Source organism: Mustela putorius, unplaced genomic scaffold (assembly GCF_011764305.1).
Source record: "Mustela putorius furo isolate JIRA1106 unplaced genomic scaffold, ASM1176430v1.1 tig00001680_pilon_pilon_pilon, whole genome shotgun sequence".
Taxonomy (NCBI): Eukaryota; Metazoa; Chordata; class Mammalia; order Carnivora; family Mustelidae; genus Mustela; species Mustela putorius.
In genome coordinates this window covers 1,495,038-1,513,182 of record NW_025421840.1, presented here as the reverse complement: position 1 = coordinate 1,513,182, position 18,145 = coordinate 1,495,038, and the positions used below count along the sequence as shown (strand labels likewise).

Below are 18,145 nucleotides of genomic sequence, written 5' to 3'. Positions count from 1 at the left end.
GGATTCGTAAATGGACACATGACATTGGCAGTTCCTGTGTGGAAACGTTAGGCCGGACTGATTTCCAATTAAATAGTACTTACATTTAAAGCAGCTTCTCCACACTTTTCAATTGCTGCAAGACCCTGATTATGAATGTGTGTCTCTAGAAGTTTTTTCAATTCTCCTAGGCCATCCTGGATTCTAGATACAAGATTATACATGCGACCCAAATCTGAAAGAAGAAGACGCCACCTTTATGCACGGAAACGAACTTCGCACAGCCCTCCCCTACGTATGTATTTATACTGTGATGACAGATACCTTGAAATAAAACAACGGTGCTTTTAGATCAAATAAAAAATGTCTGAATTATAACCAAGTATTTTATATTTAGTGTATATATATTAAGCTGAAAGTAACAACGAAGTTTGTTATTGTAGAAGTCTACTTTTCCCTTTACTATGAGAAACCAGCAAAAAAACAGAGAAAAAAATGTATCAGGAAGTCTGTCTGATGTTTCCTAAAATTCTCAAGGTTGAGATACTATTTATGCTCGATATATAATAGGCACTCAAATACTTATTTTAAAAAAATTAAGGAGTATTTATGAATATCCACCTCAACTCTACAAACAAATGAGTCACAAAAGGGACCCCAAATTCTTCATTTAATATATGTATGGCATATGGTTAATTTATGAAGGCCAAAGAGAAAACTTTTGAATTCCAACATCAATCTTTTGTTGAGCTCCTAATGTATCCCAGTAAAACCTAGAGGGAAAAAGACAGACTTCTACAAAAGTCCTTTACAAGACTTCACATCTTGAAGGATTTTTCCAAATAAAAATCTGCAAGAACAAAATTAGAGGCAGTATCATTTAACACTAAAGTGTATGGAACACGTTATATTCCAAATTGAACTGAAAAGATGTTCTTCTCTCAAAGTTATATCCAAAACCCTCCACAGAGGTCTGAAACCCATAGGCGACAAAGCACACACACATTCATCTTCTAAGAAATGATGCTGGTCATGTTGTGAGCTCTGAGTCTAGAATTTCAAACAGCTTCAACACTGCAGATCACAAGAGACATGCATATACGTCTTTAAGTTTGAGAGGCTCACCTTCATTTTTGTCAGCATCCAGTAAATTCTGGAATTCTGTGTGGAAAATTTCCAAGTGTTTTTCGATGAGCACCTGCTCACACTTCCTGGCGAGTTCGTCCTGCGTGCTCTCGTGCAGGTAGACCTGCACTCTCCGCTGTTCCTCGAGCAAACGGGCCTCTGCCTGCAGGGAGTCATTCACGTGAATGGTCTGGATTCCTTTTTTTTTTAAGATTTTATTTATTTATTTGACAGAGAGAGATCACAAGTAGGCAGAGAGGCAAGCAGAGAGAGAGAGAGAGAGAGAGAGAGAGGAGGAAGCAGGCTCCCTGCTGAGCAGAGAGCCTGATGCGGGACTCGATCCCAGGACCCTGAGATCATGACCCAAGCCGAAGGCAGCGGCTTAACCCACTGAGCCACCCAGGCGCCCGGTCTGGATTCCTTTTTAAAGAACCGTTACATGAGGCAAGTTCGACTCACAACCCTGCTCTAGTAAATGAAGAGAAAAGGGGAGGGGTCCTTTGATTCTGGGTGAATGCCAGCCATATTTAAGCCATCACAATTTTCTCTGCAATCTATTTCTACTTCCAGTTTCTTTGCTGTTGTTGTTTTTTTAAGATTTTATTTATTCGACACAGAGAGACAAGGAACGCAGGCAGGGGGAGTGGGAGAGGGAGAAGCAGGCTTCCCACAGAGCAGGGAGCCTGATGTGGGACTCGATCCAAGGACCCTGGGATCATAACCTGAGTCGAAGACAGACACTTAAAGACTCAGCCCCGCAGGTGCCCTCCTCCAGCAACTTTTAAATGACTTGTCAAGTCTATCATTGTTAGCAGTTCGAATGTGTTTATGTCGGCTTTATGTGGCGTTTCACCTTTTGGGGGTGCTATCCCCATTCGACTCTCTGAGAAACATATGGATCCTCCCTTATGCAAAGATACCGTGTTCAGGGGCACCTGGGTGGCTCAGTGGGTTAAGCCTCTGCCTTCGGCTCAGGTCATGATCCCAGGGTCAGGGATCGAGCCCCAGAGGTCAAGGGGAATCTCTGCTCAGCGGGAAGCCTGCTTGCCCCCCACCCCACCTCTGCCTACTTGTGATCTGTCAAATAAATAAATAAAATCCTAAAAAAAAAAAAAAAGACACCATGTTCAGAACCCCTGCTTCTGACCGAAAGCTACTTGAAGAGTCACATGAATATATTCCCTGAAATGACCACATGGAAATCATTATTAGTAACCAGACTTTTAAAAATTTTTGAAAAATATTATGGCCTTCTCTTGCCAATCGCTGAGAACATGCCTCTATAACTTTTGGATTATTCATGCATCTCGAGTTCTTAGAACTCCCTTCAAGGAAGAGACGAAAACAAAGATATCATTTAACAGAACAACAAAATAAGAAGTCTGTATATTTTACAAAGTAGCACAAGATACATGTGTTTCGTAAAGTGTCACTAAGGCACCACTAAATTATCGAAGCAACGATAATATTTCAATGATAATCTCAAATTATTCAGGGGATCTGAATAAAAGAGGAAAACTATTTGGTATTATAAAACTGCTGTGCTTTCTAAAGGATAAGGGAGGATCCATATGTTTCTCAGAGAGTCGAATGGGGATAGCACCCCCAAAAGGTGAAACGCCACATAAAGCTGACATAAACACATTCGAACTGCTAACAATGATAGACTTGACAAGTCATTTAAAAGTTGCTGGAGGAGGGCACCTGCGGGGCTGAGTCTTTAAGTGTCTGTCTTCGACTCAGGTTATGATCCCAGGGTCCTTGGATCGAGTCCCACATCAGGCTCCCTGCTCTGTGGGAAGCCTGCTTCTCCCTCTCCCACTCCCCCTGCCTGTGTTCCTTGTCTCTCTGTGTCGAATTTTCAATTTGGTATAGTTTTGGAGAAACCTAGAAAAATTCGACTAGAAGAATAAACACTTGGGAGCCAAGAAGACAAGAAAAATGCAGGCAGGCTTTATGCTATCAAGAGTTATGAAGGACGGGACAATTACTTAAGCAACAGAAGTTAGAACCTCATTGCGCATTCCGAATAGTGAAATGTGAACAACAAAATAAACTTGGGAATTGTCTCTAGTATACATCAAAATGCCGACGTCCTTAATATAGAATGATCTCTGAAAAATCAGTAAGTGCTGCCCAATAAAAAATGTGAAAGGAATTTATAAAAGAAGAAATATAAAAACAACCTCAAGTTATTTTGGAATGGAATGGAATACTATTAACCAGAATGGAATACTATTAACCAGTAAAATAAATAAATATAAAATGTGTTAATGTAATAAATAAGTGTGTGTGGGGGGGAACAGGTTGTTTAAAAAAACCTACAGATTTATTCCGATTTGGTTTTATTTATTTTTAAAAAATTTGAGAGAGAGAAGGGGAGAGCGACAGAGAACATGAGAGGGGAGAGCGTCAAAGGAGAAGCAGACTCCCCGCCGAAAAGGGAGCCCCATGCGGTACTCGATCCCAGGACTCCAGGATCATGACCTAAGCGGAAGGCAGTTGCTTAACCCACTGAGCCACCCAAGTGCCCCACCAATTAGGTTTTACATACATACTTATTAACACTGTCCTAAGCTTGAAGGTTTATGTTACGTTTGCATATTTTCTGAAAAGTCTACAACTAATGTATATATTTTTTTCTGATGAAGTTATTGTAAACAGATTTTTTTAAAAAGATTATTTGTTGGGAGAAGAGAGACAGAGAGAAAGAACACAAACGGGACCAGCAGGCAGAGGGAGAAGCAGACCCCCCGCTGAGCAAGGAGTCCAATGTGGGACCCAATCCCAAGACCCTGAGATCATGACCTGAGCTGAAGGCAGATGCTTAACCCACTGAGCCACCCAGGTGTCCCAACAATAGAGGAGATCTTTATGTGCTTTAAGTCAGAAGTTCTAAGTTAAGCATGTACTGCTTCAGATCTAAAACTTCCATAAGCCTGTTATCTCACGAATTCGAGCTGATGCAGCACAGAACTGCAGACCCAAAAGCACCACTTTTCCTGTATGCAGTTATACACGATCCCCATGGACAGCAAAAACATACTGTCATAAACTTTGCTTTCTCCTAAAACAGACTCTCATCCTTTCCCAGATGAAAGATAAGGCTCTAGTGTCACTGCGGACTCCTTCTCTGGGGAGTACAGTGGCTTTCCAGCCCCTGGAGGACATAGGGTCGCAGCATTCTTCCGCGGGACCGTTCCTGCGGGGCCGGGAGGGGAGGGAGGAGTACGCCGGTACCTCGGCGATCACACAAACCCTGAAGAACGGTGGGGCCTCAGTAACAGCTTCTTTTATATACAATGAAGCCAGGGCATGAGGGGCTGCAGCAGTAGGTTTTAGGAAGGACAGCCATTCGGACTCTTTGTGGATTCTCAGTCAAGCAGGCTCTTGACCATCATTGTCAGATAATTATCTGAGAACGCCAGGATCGGGTCAAATCAAATCCAAAATGACTCAAGAAAATCAAGCAATTAAGAACTGCCCCTATTAATTCTATTAGGATCGGTTCACAGTGAAAACAAAATGAAAAACAGATAAAAAAAAGTGAGCAAATTAGTGAAGTATTGTAGTTTTTATCTTTTAAAGTTTGTGTGTGTGAGAGACATTAGTAACCTAGAAGAGTTAACTAACCTTCTGTAGCTCACGTTAGCCTCAATCACAGGAGACAGCAGGATCGGCAAAGCCATCCCTACTGCAGAGAAGCCAAAGATCCCCAAATGTTTCTACTAAAATACCTCTGGACGTCCCAGAAAAGGGACACAGACCCCCAGGGAATTTGCACATCAAGCCCAAAGTGGCAGCTAAAGGCTACTTCTCAAAGTCTCATGCTTTAGCTCCATTCTGTTCATAAGTTTTGTATTTTACTTCCTGACAATGTTTTAATATAAATACAATTCCTCTTCAAGTCTTTAAATCAAATGTGTCCCCTTCTAACCTGTGGTTTGCACTTTCTCAGCCTTCTGCTGGAGGCTGTGAGTCATGTGTACCAGTATTAAACACAACACGCTTGCTCTTTTCCCAGCACCAAATGTACACATTACACAATTATCATTCCCATTTTACAGACGAGGAAATGGAGGACCAAAGGGTTAGGACTTCCAGAAGGTGACATAAGTCATGTTGGGTAAGATCCGACTGGGTTTGGGCCAAACCGTTAACCTGGCAGCAAAGGAGCCCCCTGTGACATAGGAAGGCCGGGTCGCACCCAGCTGGAAACATCCAGACCACCGGAGGTCCTTGCTCCTCAAGCTGCCTTTGGTTCTGGGCCTGACTGAAAACCCGATCTGCCTGCTTTGGGAGGGCTCACATAGATGCTGGGAACTGAGCACCCACAGACACGGGCTCGCGTGCTCACGCGGATGCGGCCCCGACCAAAGCCCCCCACCTGCAGCAGAGCTCAAGCGGAGACGGGGTCTCGAAAACCACGCGGCTGAGCTAAGCCAGGAAATAACAGGCACTTACGTTCCCCAAAAGTTCAGGCATTTAACCCACAGACATTACACAAAGGATCACTCCTATTTGCAAGTGTGACTTCTGAGGACTTGCATTTTTGTTCCGCTTTGAGAGCGAAGAAATTTGTCAAGGACTTCCAACTTCTAACTCCTTCTAAGGCCCACTTACAAGCACGCTCCCCAAAGGGAAAATGCAGCCAGAACACCACACACAACCGGGGTGGGACTCCGGGGTGCGCTCAGGGTGGCTGGCTGGTGCTCCCACTGAGCCGCCCGAGAACTTTCCATCTCAGCATGCAGACCACGTGGCTGTGCACGCCCGCCCTTCGCTCCCCGTGTGGAGAGAATCACGGGCAGAGCAGAGATCAGGCACCATGAGCTCGGCCTCCTGGAGATCCCACACATCTCAGGGGTCAGAAAACGAGAGCCTACGGGCCAAAACCTGCCTGGCGGTAAAATTTCACCAGGCCACGGCGACACTCGCCTGTGCAGAAGCTGTCACAGCTGCTCTTTTCACGGCCGAGCCTAACGGCTGCAGCGGAGACCAGGGAGCGAGCACGAAGGCCAAGCTATTTGCCACCTGACCCTTGACGGAATGGGTTTGCTGGTTCCTCACCTAGGTCCCTCCTCACAGTGAGAAGTGCAGGGGACCTGTCCTCCCAAGAAAGAGAACCCAAAAACCATGTACACTAGAACTTCACTGCAATCACTGAGCACAGAAATTCTGATCCGTCTCAGATTCTTTTGTCTCAGAAGGACCTCCTCCGCTAGGAACTTGAAAGCTGTACTGGAGATCGTTAGAGAGTATTCCAGACGTGAAAAAGCAAACATCTAAAATCTGGAAATCTTGGGACACCTGGGTGGCTCAGTCGGTTAAGCTGCTGCTTTTGGCTCAGGTCATGATCTCAGGGTCCTGGGATCGAGTCCCACTTCAGGCTCCTTGCTCAGGGGGAGCCTGCTTCTCTCTCTGCCGCTGCCTGCCTCTCTGCCTACTTGTGATGTCTCTCTGACAAATTAATAAATAAATAAAATCTTTTTAAAAATTGGCAAATCTAGTAACAGTTGTTTCTTGAACCCATCTTTTCTCACTGAGTGGCTCTCACTAGACACACGCAGATGTGCTGGGGGACCGCTCAGGGCCCAGAAGTCGCGCGGCTCTTTCCATCCTCAGAGCAGCAGAGAGAACACGAAGCCATGATGCTCAAATGAATTTATAAAAGCTGCTCGGGGCCCCGGGAGACACACCGGCACCTGCCCGGACGCTACAGGACAACAGGCCCGAGAGGTGACCTGTGCGGAAGCTGCCTGCGTGAGGAAGGAGAGCTCACCGGAGCGGCGGGGACTGTTCTCACTTCGGTCACTGCACGCGCCACCGTTCACTTACTTTCTTCATATACTCAGTAACCGGGTTCTGCTGCAAGAATTCAGTGCTCTCCCTGGTATAGAATCTCTCCGTGTCAGCCAAAAACTGAGATTCAAAGGACTCTTTATACACGGTCAGCGTAGGACCCTTGGCAAACGCATCGTCTTCATTCAGTCCCAATTCCACTAGAAACAAAGAGGAACTATATTTCAATTACCCCAGTTTTTATTATATTTTACCCAGTATACCCACGTGTGTAGCATTCAGTTTAAGTTTATAAGGTGAACAGACAATGACAAGGCTGAAGGTCAATCTCTTGCTCACTGGTACTAAAGTACACTGTTCCCGTGGTAGAGAAAAAAGACAAAATCCAAGACATGAAAGCAGGTAATTCTGACCCATGGCCAAGTGTGCTTCAGTTATCATGCAGTGCATTAAAAAAACAAAACAAAACAAAACAAAACTCTTGTATTTCTAAAAGCTTAAAAATAATAAACACGACATTTATTTTTAACTGAAGCATAACTGCCAAACAGCCTCCTGGTTTCTGGGCTCCGTCACAGCAAGCTGGTATTTGGGTACAAGACGGTCCCCACAGTTAAGTCTAGTCCCCATCTGTCCCTTGAAGAGTCATTATAATATTACTGCTTATCCCCACGCTGCACCTTATCCCCTGCCGTGACTTAGTTGATAACGAGACATTTATAGCTCCTAATCCCATTCACCAATTTCGCCTGCTCCCTAAAAATGTCTAAACTTCCAAAGAAATACGATGCCACCTAAGTTTTTAAAACACTGCCTTAGCTTATTAGTTTCTCAATCTCAATTTTTTAACCTAGAGACTCTGGTTATCATCCGTTAATGACACTCAACTATATCAAATATACAGTAGCTCAATGCGAGCCCAGAAAATAACTCAAATGTCTAATTCCTCAAAATTCCCTTAAGGTACAAAGATCAAACAATTCTTAGGATGGGTAAAACTTAAAGAGAATCCCGACGGCCCTGTAAATGAAAACAATAATCTTAAATCTACTATAAAGTATCTGAAAATTAATCTGGCAGGACACCGTTACGGCTGTCATTCGGTACAAAAACTCTGGCCATACTGAAGAGAGACTGTTTACCGTAAGACTGCACAACTCCACTTATCAGTCTTGTATTGATGGTTTCACCGTTTCTCTCCTTTTCGATCAGTTTTAAAACAGCATTCGTTACCTTCGGGAAGAACAAAGAAAAAGAGACATGTAGGTCCTAGACTACAGGATGCAGATTCCTACACTTCTCTCAGCCTGAGCTCACGAGACAGTGCAAGATGCAAGATACTCGCAGGACGCGCTAAAGGAAGGGGAGATGATGGCCAAGGAGCAAATCTGCGAAGGATTTTTTTTTTTTAAAGATTTTATTTATTTATGACAGAGATCACAAGTAGGCAGAGAGGCAGGCAGAGAGAGGGGTGGAAGCAGGCTCCCCGCTAAGCAGAGAGCCCGATGCGGGGCTTGATTCCAGGACCCTGAGACCATGACCTGAGCCGAAGGCAGAGGCTTAACCCACCGAGCCAGCCAGGCGCCCCCTGGGAGGGATTCTGAAAGAGAACAGCACACGCTCACCTGCTTGTTCAGCGGCCGGAACAGACAGTCCCTCCAAGTCACCAATGCAAGCTGCGTGACAAGAAAACAGAGAAGCGTAAAATGTCCATACTTTCACCACTTTTTCTAGGACAGAAGACACAAGAATCCGCCTGAATCTCACTGATCCATATTTCTCGATTACAACTGGGCACAAATCGATCATCATGATGAAACAAGAGCCCCTCTCTCGAGTTCACAACTTCAGGAAGTATCGGAGTACGATATTTTTTAGCTCACATTTTAATAATTAAGATAAAAAGAAAATCTGGATTTTAGGAGAAGATACATATCAGCTTACAGGACAACAGTGGAGTCAACCTCTAACACTGTTCCCTGGCCCAAATTTAACTTCTGATCTAACACGCTGAATGAAGATAATCCCTTTTATCATAGTCTCCTAATAGTAAAATAAATAACAGACCAAGTTTTGTATCTTAATTGTGGTGATTTAGGTTGCCTGGATGCATACAACCAAAAATGCACCCAAATTACATAGAGGCAATTCATTATACACAAATTACTCAGATTTCCCATTTTACTTGTAATTCGTTCCTGATTTTTAAGCTGTTTGTTAAGAGGGGTACTTCTCAGAGTAAAATTCAAATTTACAAGGTTCAGAACTCAAAACAAACTGCTGAGGAACTCACACACAAATGCTTTCAGTCTCGTTCTTCCCAAATTTAACCACAGATAAAGCTGGGTTTACAGAAGATCTGTATTTCAGAAACGATTATATGTAATTTAATCAATATAGCAAACTGAGTGGTATTTCTACCACACGAGAAAAGACAGTATGAAAGCCGTATTTAAGAGAAAGCTGTTAATTTATTATTTTACAAAATTTTAATTCCAGGACAGTTAACCGAGTTACACTGGTTTCCGGGGTCCAGCAATCCTACACATCATCCCCGGCCCGTGGCGCTGAGCGCACGGAGTGCGTGTCTTCATCCCCATCCCGTGGTCCCCCTGCTTCCATGCACCCTCCCCCCGGTAACCATCAGCTTGTCCTCTATAGGGAAAAGTCTGGTTTTTGGTTTGTCTCTTTTTCTTGGCCTGTTTCTTAAGTTCCATATATGTGTGAGATCATATGGTGTTTGTCTTTCTCTGACTGACTTTGCTTAGCGCAATCCTCTTCGGAGCCATCCATGTTGCTGCCAATGGCGAGACTTCATTCTAACAGAAAACTATTTTTAATAAAGTATGAATACATACTTGTGTAATACTAGCATAAAAATAAGACTTCAGAATTATTTGAAACTATGATATCCAAAAAGATGCTGGAAAGGAAGAGGCTCGTCTTTCAGGAGAAATGCAACCCGGGGCAATTATCCGGAAAATACATTTGTCCCCGTTCAAGTTCTCTGTCGCTCTCCTTTCTCGGCTCTTCAGACTTGCCTGAAGCAGGAGTGTGGCAGGAGGGAAAAGGCGATGCCACGGCTGTGAACTCCTAGTGAAGGGATTCTACACCTTCAAGAATAACTTTTTTCCAAACATTTTTCTAAATAAAGCCAGCCTTAGCTCTAATTCGACTCTGGATGATTTGTCATTAGGACGGAAGGAAGGAAGAAGAGCCGGCCAGGTGAGAAAGGAAGGCCAACGGGACCCCAGAGAGAGTTCAGAGAAGAGTGTCAGGGAGAAAACCTTGCTCAATCACTCCAAGGGATCCATAATGGAATTGATTTCTGTCTTCTGGCGGACATGAAAGGGAAACAGCTTTCTAAATGAAAACGGAAGAATTATGAGGAAAAGAGTAAAACTGTATGTTTTGACAAATCATCCCCACCTTTTGGAACTTCTCGAAGATACAATGAGAGATCGCTGTGCCCCCCGGTTCCACGGCTGATGCTTAAACTTTAAATGAGTTCATCAGGTTCACTGGAAGAGCACACAGAGGAAATTCTGCTTCTAGACAGGTAGTAACTGGCCTCTGCTACAATGTACGGCCGCCTATTATATTACCAAATGGTAACGACAGGATTTAAGGATATGAAAATACGAATTTTCAAAGTAAATTAAAAAAATAAAAGCAGGCCAATCTTGAGGTATACTTGTACTTCCACTTTCTTTAATCGTTCTTGAATATAGCACACAGAAAGTAAGGTATAATGATTTTTAGGAGTCTGTGATGTTATTGCAGGGTACACGCGGTATTTTGGGTCAAGGTGGGATCCAAAAGGAAATCAACCCAAATCATGCTGATTCCTGCACTGACAACTTTTCGGTCTCAAGAAAGCATTTGCAAATGGTAAAGAAAAGGGCAAGGACAAACGGCTCAAATCAAAACACTAAATCTAGAACGTTTTGTGCAAACTATACAACCAAGTACCTTTACGAAGAAACCGTTTGGCAGAGTTTGGCGGAGAACATGAACTCTGTAAGTCTAAGAGTCTGTCACACATCGATGATACATCATGTTTTCCTCTTATTAAATTGTCGATAGTGAGGCAACAAGGTATGGAATTATACCAACATTCTCGGATACGGAGAGAACCTCATTATGCAGAACCTGACATCTCCACACCACTGGTCCCAGGAGAGTGCAGCGGGTGCAGCGGACAGCCCGTTCTGAACACTCGGCCCGGGCTGCGGTCGAGCCCTCCCCTTCTCCGCGTTCCGACACTGGTGCTCCCCGCGACTGCACGTCAGACGGAGCGCGAGGGCCTGCGACCACACACTGCTGGGCCCCAGTCATCTGAGTTTCTACCAAGTTCTCAGGGGCCCGAGATGTGGCAGGTTCGGCGACCACATTTTGGAAACCTGTGCGCCTAGAACAAGCTTCCCTGACTGAAGAAACGGGATAACCAAGAGGATTTAATCGTGCGAACTCTGCCTTTTCAAAATCGATTTTCATGGGGTCTAAAAGAAACCTTCAGTTTCCGGTCATATTGTTCCTATTATTTTGTAAAGTGAGAGTGTAGGAGGACCTCTCCCAGGACAGTCCTCTCCTTGAACAGGTTCTTAAACCCCAAGACCCCAAGGGCCGGTCTGTGAGGCCTGGGTGTCGGGCCGGGGCTGCGTTTGCCGGACATGGGCAGCGCGTGGGGGGCCAGTGCTAAACGGGGCCAGTTCCAGGCTGCACCGGACGGCTGGTCAAACGACCACAGAAGAAACTTGTTACCAGCCCGCGCATCCTTTCCTTTTCCTGCCCCCAAGATATTAAAGGGTCATTTATTGATAAAGTAGAAGGAATTAGCCTACTATTCTGAAAAGGGCTTCCCATCCGCCTAGATTCCCCTACTGATAGGGTCTGGTATCACTATCACTAAGAAAATACACATGTGCAAAGTATTTAAAAAATACGTATTTCTTACAGAATAGATCTCATAGATTCCTTTTCGTCCCTCGTCACATTCACGGCGAACCCAGTGTCTGTTGAGGTAGGCACAAATTCCATTCAGCACTTTGCTTGAAAATCGATAATCCTCCCACTGCTGCGTGTAGAACTTGAGGACACTCTCGTCCATCAAATCTTCTCCGTCCTAAAAACAAGTTCACTCAAGCTCTTCATTTGTCACACGATAAAGACAAAAATTAACTAAAACAAATCTACTGCAGTAAAATACATTGATGTGTTCGGTTTTAGATGAGCTTTTTTGTATTGTATACAAAAACATGCTCATTAATACCAATTCTCACCAGACCACAGCTTGTGAGAATCAGACGAGAGAATTTTTTTTTTTCCTGATGAACCAATTTAAAGAGTGAATTTTAATAAAAATTTTTTTCAAAGTGCAACTTTTTCATTGTGGTATTAAATATGCATATCGACTCGAAGAAGCTGGAATATGTATTTATTTAGAACCTTGAACTGTTGGAATGAGAGTAATTTGTTTTTATTAACAAGAAAGGAATTCACCTCAAAATCATCCCTATTTTTGATATTTTCTATTAAAAATTAAAATGTCCTCTGACCACAGGGCTAATACTCTTAGATTTTTTTTTAATGCCTCTTTTTCCTTCATTAAATTTTATCTAAAAACGATACATGTATATTTTTGTAGTAATCTGTCAAATTTCTGTAAAAATAAAGTAAGTATAATGGTACAATATTTCCTCCTCTTTAGCAAGACCTCAAGGGGAAAATGTGCATTTATCAAAATTATTTTTACCAAGATTTCCACAACGTAAACCACAAATTTTTATGTGAAGGGCCAACTTGACATTTTTTTCAGGTATTAAGGACATCCACAAGGTAAAGCCTATCCTCGGAAAACTGCACGTTCCATGCAGTGGCCCCGACAGATCCTGCGGCAGAAATGCAGCAGCCGAGGAGGGAGGGAGCCCCGCCGGGGACTAAGGCCCGCGCAAGCCGCCCCCTTCGCTCACCTCGTCTTCAACTGGACTGTAAGAAGCCCAAGTGCCACAAACATGTGGTACACACGTGATCCCACACGTCGTGCGAAAACCTGACAGCATCTTGATACACCCACGGTTTTGTTCATTTATATTTAAAGAAAGGAACTATAAAATGTAAAGCTGAGCCCCTCTGGATCACGCAAAGATATCACTGACACAGCCCGGCCACCTATACTCTCATACAACACGCTGCGCTACTACTCCTCGCTTCAATGCTGAAGAATAAGTCATTCCAGCGCGCGCTTCACCAAGTGTTGTCAACAGAAATAAGGACACAGCGGGTTTGGCAGGGCGTCAGAAGCACTGTTTCGGGAACATGAAAATTTTAGTCACAATTTGTGGTCAATCAACTATGGCCTGTTAGAATGATACTAAGTTTCTAATTACCTTGTAAAATGTATTAGGAAAACAATTTTGAAGCATGCTGAAATGTTTGCCTAACACCTGTGTAAATAAAAAAGTCTTTAAAGGATATACACGGAGCACAAAGTTCCCAGGGCAGAAGGTAGAGAGGTCTCTCTCTCTCTCTACGTGATACGGGCAGCACCAGCTGAAAGGGCCACTTGCCCATCCTGGGGCTGGCTGGAAGGCACCACACTGCCTTTGTTAGAGAGGACAGAGAAGGCAGAAGATGAAGGGGAAAAAACTCCCACCACTGCCTGAGCAATGGCCTGGAGCGCGAGGAACCCATACTCACAAGGCCATGGATATTCGTAGAGAAACCCGTCCTAGCCAAGAGTACGATTTCATTGTGGTTCGGAAATATACTACATGACCTTGTGCAAAAGGCAAGGTCACACGGGAAAAATGTGATTTCCAAAGGTTGGATAATCTTATGATCATTTAAATATTTGTATACAAAATTTATACATTTGTATACAAAACACACTGGGTTCAAAATACAACATTAGTCATCTGAATTCATAATTATATACTTGAAATTAGAAGATTCATCAATTTCTAACAACCAAATATAAAAGTTAGTAATTTAAGGAACGTACTACTATGGTATAGCTATCAAAAACTTCTCATTAACAAATTAAAAAAACATAAAAGGGCTTATGAAAGTTTCACCTTCACAACAGGTAAAAGACTAAGCAACAGCGAAACACCTTCATGTACACATCAACGCCGGAAACAATGAACACGACGTTAACAGTGCGAGATTCAGCATTCACTCAAGTTAGAATCATCACTTCACTACTACTTTTTCATGCGCTATTATAAAGTGGTCAGCATATATGTTAAACATCTTACCTTAAGAAGATTTGTCAAGTAATTCTTCAAAAATTCCTTAAGACGTTTGTATAATTCCAAGCCAACAAACTGAGCTCCCCCAGGCGTCTGTCCCTTTTTCGATTTGGAAGGAGGGACGCCAGCCCCTCGGGCTTGGTTTGACTGGTGAACACTCGTGCAGTAGTTATAAACATGACTTGGAGAAAAGTTAAGGAAGTCAACACACATCATCAATGTCAACAATGATTTCTTGTAAAGAAAATATATTTATACCAATATTTCCTATCTATCAACACAAATCTGTTAAAACTAGAGTGGAAAAAAGATTCCATTCAACAGCATAAAGCTGAAGTCAAGTAGCATTTCCGCAGGCCCAGGGAGCAGCCTGCTGAGAACAATGGAACGTTCTGAGGAAGGCTGCAGAAGAAACACAGGACTTTCTCATCACGTAACAGGATTAACCTTATGGGATACTGTCCTGAGAGTGTATCAGAAGGCATGAGAAGAACTGGCAATTGGTACAAAGCTTCCAAATGAGAGAAAAAAAGCAGTTATTACCTTCAAGAAAAACAAAAAGCTATAACCACAGTCTATTATGATGCTTAGCTGTGTTTTTTAGAAGCATACATTATAATTATTAAAATAACTACAACTTTAAAATTATTTATAAATGAATTTAAAGCTATACTTTGCAGAAGAAGGGCAAAACGCAGAAGAAATGGCAGCGCAAGAGACTACTTATTACCACCGAAAGTCGCGGGTATGTAGAAGCGGCCAATCACAGAGAGTGGGGCTCCTGCGTGGCTTAGAGGGTTGGAGATGCGGGAATCAGAGAAGACATTGCTAGAGACAGCAAGCAGCTGTGGGGGGCGCTGAGCACAGGAGACAGGACGGCTAAGGCAGAGAACCACTCTCCTTGTTGTAACCTTTCATACTCTCTGTTTGTCTGCATGTAGTACTTCTGGGCTGAAGCTAACTGAGTGATTTAGGAAGGAAAACCCGTAAGGCAAAATATTCTGGCCCATTTGTTTCAAGTCCGTGGATAAAGATAGAAGAGATTTCAAAGAATATCCCATACTCCAAAATACATCACAAATAGATTAAGAATGAAAATATACAAACCAAAACCATAAAACAAAATATACACAGACATTTGATCTCAGATTGGGGAAGGCTTTTCTAAGCAAAGTCAAAGCTCTGAAATTCTGAAAATATTTCAGAAAAAGAGATCTTCAATGAGTGACTATCTTTAACCAATTAAAATAATTAAAAAGTGTGAAAAAGTTGACCTCCATAGGAACATAGGCAGGTAAACCAACAGAAAATCCCAAAGCTGAAAAAGAGATATTAATGGCCAAGGGTTTAAACAAAACAAAAAAACCTTCAACCTCAGCAGTAATCAAAGAAATATGCCTTAAAACAATGAATCATTTTATTAAATGTTTCAAATGTACAAAAATGGCAGATTTTAACACAGGGTGAACTCTCATAAAACTCATGATCCAGTCTGGACAAATCTCATATTCCCACGCCTGTCTCATTCTACCTACATTCCACCTCGACTTTTTAGGAAATTAAATAGAGCAGATTGGCAGCAGACCTGCCTCACAGTCCTCCCGAATACCATTTCTCCTCCTCTCCCTTGGGGCAAACAGCCCCATCATTCGGTGCCCGGCATTCCTGTGAAGGTCTTCAGAGCTTGCTGTGAAACAATGCAAGAAACCGCTTCTCCACCTGTCCTCAAACATCAGGTACAGTAAGAGCCACAAGAAATTAACCATCTTTCTGTCCATGGACCTACCGGTGATCACTTGGGTTCCAACTTGGGGTATTTACAAACAAAGCTGCAGAGAACAGTACTAGCAAGTTCCCTCACATACATGTTCGAGTTTCTCACAGTACAGCATCGGCAGGTGACAGGAGAGGGCCACCACGCACTCGATGATACCTTGTCGGATGTGCTCTACAAGCCACCGGGCAGCCACCGGCAGTGCACGCGTTTCATTGCCTACCTCCAAATCGTGGCCTGTCCTGGTTTTCATCAGCATTTGTCTGATTACAGGAGACTAAGCAGCTTAGGAATTTATCATTTTCATTTTCCCTCCTGTATATTCTCTGTCCTATCCTTCATAATCTTTACAAAAACAGAGTGTGCTCAGACATTGATGATGGCTGTATAACAATACAATCCCTTTGGAAAAAAGGGGCAGTTTCTTCTACAAATGGTGGTAGATGCTAGATGCGTAGAGCAGAATACCGCTCAGCGGTGTAAAAAAAATGCATCATGAATCAGTCTTAAAAACATGTCAAAGGGAAAAAGCCAGATATGCATGGTTCCATTGACAGGAGGTTCTCAAACAGGCAAAAGTCATCTATTGATAGAAATGAGGAGTGATTTCTTCTTCCCTGGAGGTCGAAGACTGACCACCTCTGTACCTTGAGTAGGATACCGTTTACCTGGGTGTATATATATGTCAAAAAAAATCTAAAAAAGAATTCAAACTATCCCCCCTTAAGATCGGCGCACTTCACAGTATGTGAATTTTGCCTGAAAAACTTTAAAACTGTAAGCACGTAATAAGTGTTACAAACTACTGTACACCAAAGTGTATAGTGAAAATCCTTGCTTTGTCAATTACATAGTCGTTACTATCTTCTCGTAGTCTGTAGGCTTTTTTTTTTTTTTTAAGGAAAGCACCATATAAAGATAAATTCTTGTTTGCCATCATCAAATTTTCACAAATTTTCTCTTATGGCTTACACTGTCTTAGGTAGGAAATCCTCCTCTCTACTAAGGCGCTAGGACCAGTACATTTTCTTCTACAGCTGATTTGCACTGAGATTTGTAGTCTACCTAAGGTAAAACTGCATGAGGAAGAAATCTAATTGTATGTTTCTCTGCAGGGACATGCAACAGTTCACAAACTATGTATGACGTCATCTATCCCTTCCCCACTCTGGGTACTGCTGCTTCTAGAAAACTGTCCACTTCAGTGAAGTTTTCAACTATCCTGCCCACTTGTCCAGTCTCTTTTACAAAACCTGTTCTGCGATGTATTTATTTTAAAATGTTTTTATGATTAATCATGCAGAAAACCAGTTTGGAGGTTATTTTTATTACTCTATTTTATTTTATTCCTTTTTAATGTACTTTTTTATATTATTCTCTAAAAATCCTTGTTCTGGTCTGTTAGCTTTGTAGTCTTTGTTCTTTTTAATAGAAGCATTTAAAACTTCATTTTTTTTCTTCTTCACATCACCTGGTCTGATATGTATGGGTTTTCCTTACTGTTCAGTTGTATTTTGTCTCTTCCATTATTAGTTCTCTTAAGAGTTATTTAGGATTTTTTAGATTTCCAAAATGACCTCTTTTTTTTTTTTAACTTCTAAACAAACCCCTTTATTTCATTTTAGAATTAATCAGATGTTATTTCTTTGATAATTTTTAAAAATGTGATAAGACCTATAGCAGACTGTGATTTTCTTTCCATGTGCTTGAAAGGAATTCCCATTCTCTGGCTGTTGGGTACAGGGAACCATTAGAACAAGTTGGTCAACTCTGTTTTTCAAATCTTAGTGATTTGTCTGTTTATTAATTACTGAGAACTTTTTAATGGATATCTCCCTAATTACAGATTTGCTAGTTTCTCTTACATGTCTCTAAAATATGTCACATATTTTAAGGCTGTTAACAAATATATAAACTTTGAATAGTATCACTGATAACTCATTCTTTTTATCACTAGGAAGTAACTGTGTTTACTCTTCACAATAGTGCCTTAGAAAATCCACTGGACCAGATATTAGTACGCTTACTCCTATCTCTGGTTAGAATTTACCTCAAATATATTTGTTCCACTTCATTTACAACTTTTACATCTCTGTGCCTTGGCATGTCTATTGCAAACCACAGCAAAATGCAGTCTTGGGAAAAAAAAAAATGGTGGAAGTCTAACAGTCTCTGATGGGTAAGTCTGGTTTTATCATAACACTAAAATATA

General features: G+C 42.3%; 1 protein-coding gene across 3 annotated transcripts in view; it reads right to left on the bottom strand.

The window, feature by feature from the left end:
- The window catches only part of CUL1 (cullin 1), a 103,136-nt gene that overhangs the window by 26,475 nt on the left and 58,516 nt on the right, over window positions 1–18,145 (bottom strand). For all 3 annotated transcript variants that reach the window (XM_045087943.1, XM_045087944.1, XM_045087942.1), the window contains exons 3-9: window positions 14,166–14,340; window positions 11,864–12,031; window positions 8,532–8,582; window positions 8,049–8,139; window positions 6,943–7,106; window positions 1,105–1,267; window positions 84–214 (exon numbers count right to left, since the gene is read on the bottom strand). In XM_045087943.1, the coding sequence (XP_044943878.1) occupies window positions 84–214; window positions 1,105–1,267; window positions 6,943–7,106; window positions 8,049–8,139; window positions 8,532–8,582; window positions 11,864–12,031; window positions 14,166–14,340 (943 nt within the window). The remainder of the gene's footprint in view (window positions 1–83; window positions 215–1,104; window positions 1,268–6,942; window positions 7,107–8,048; window positions 8,140–8,531; window positions 8,583–11,863; window positions 12,032–14,165; window positions 14,341–18,145) is intronic.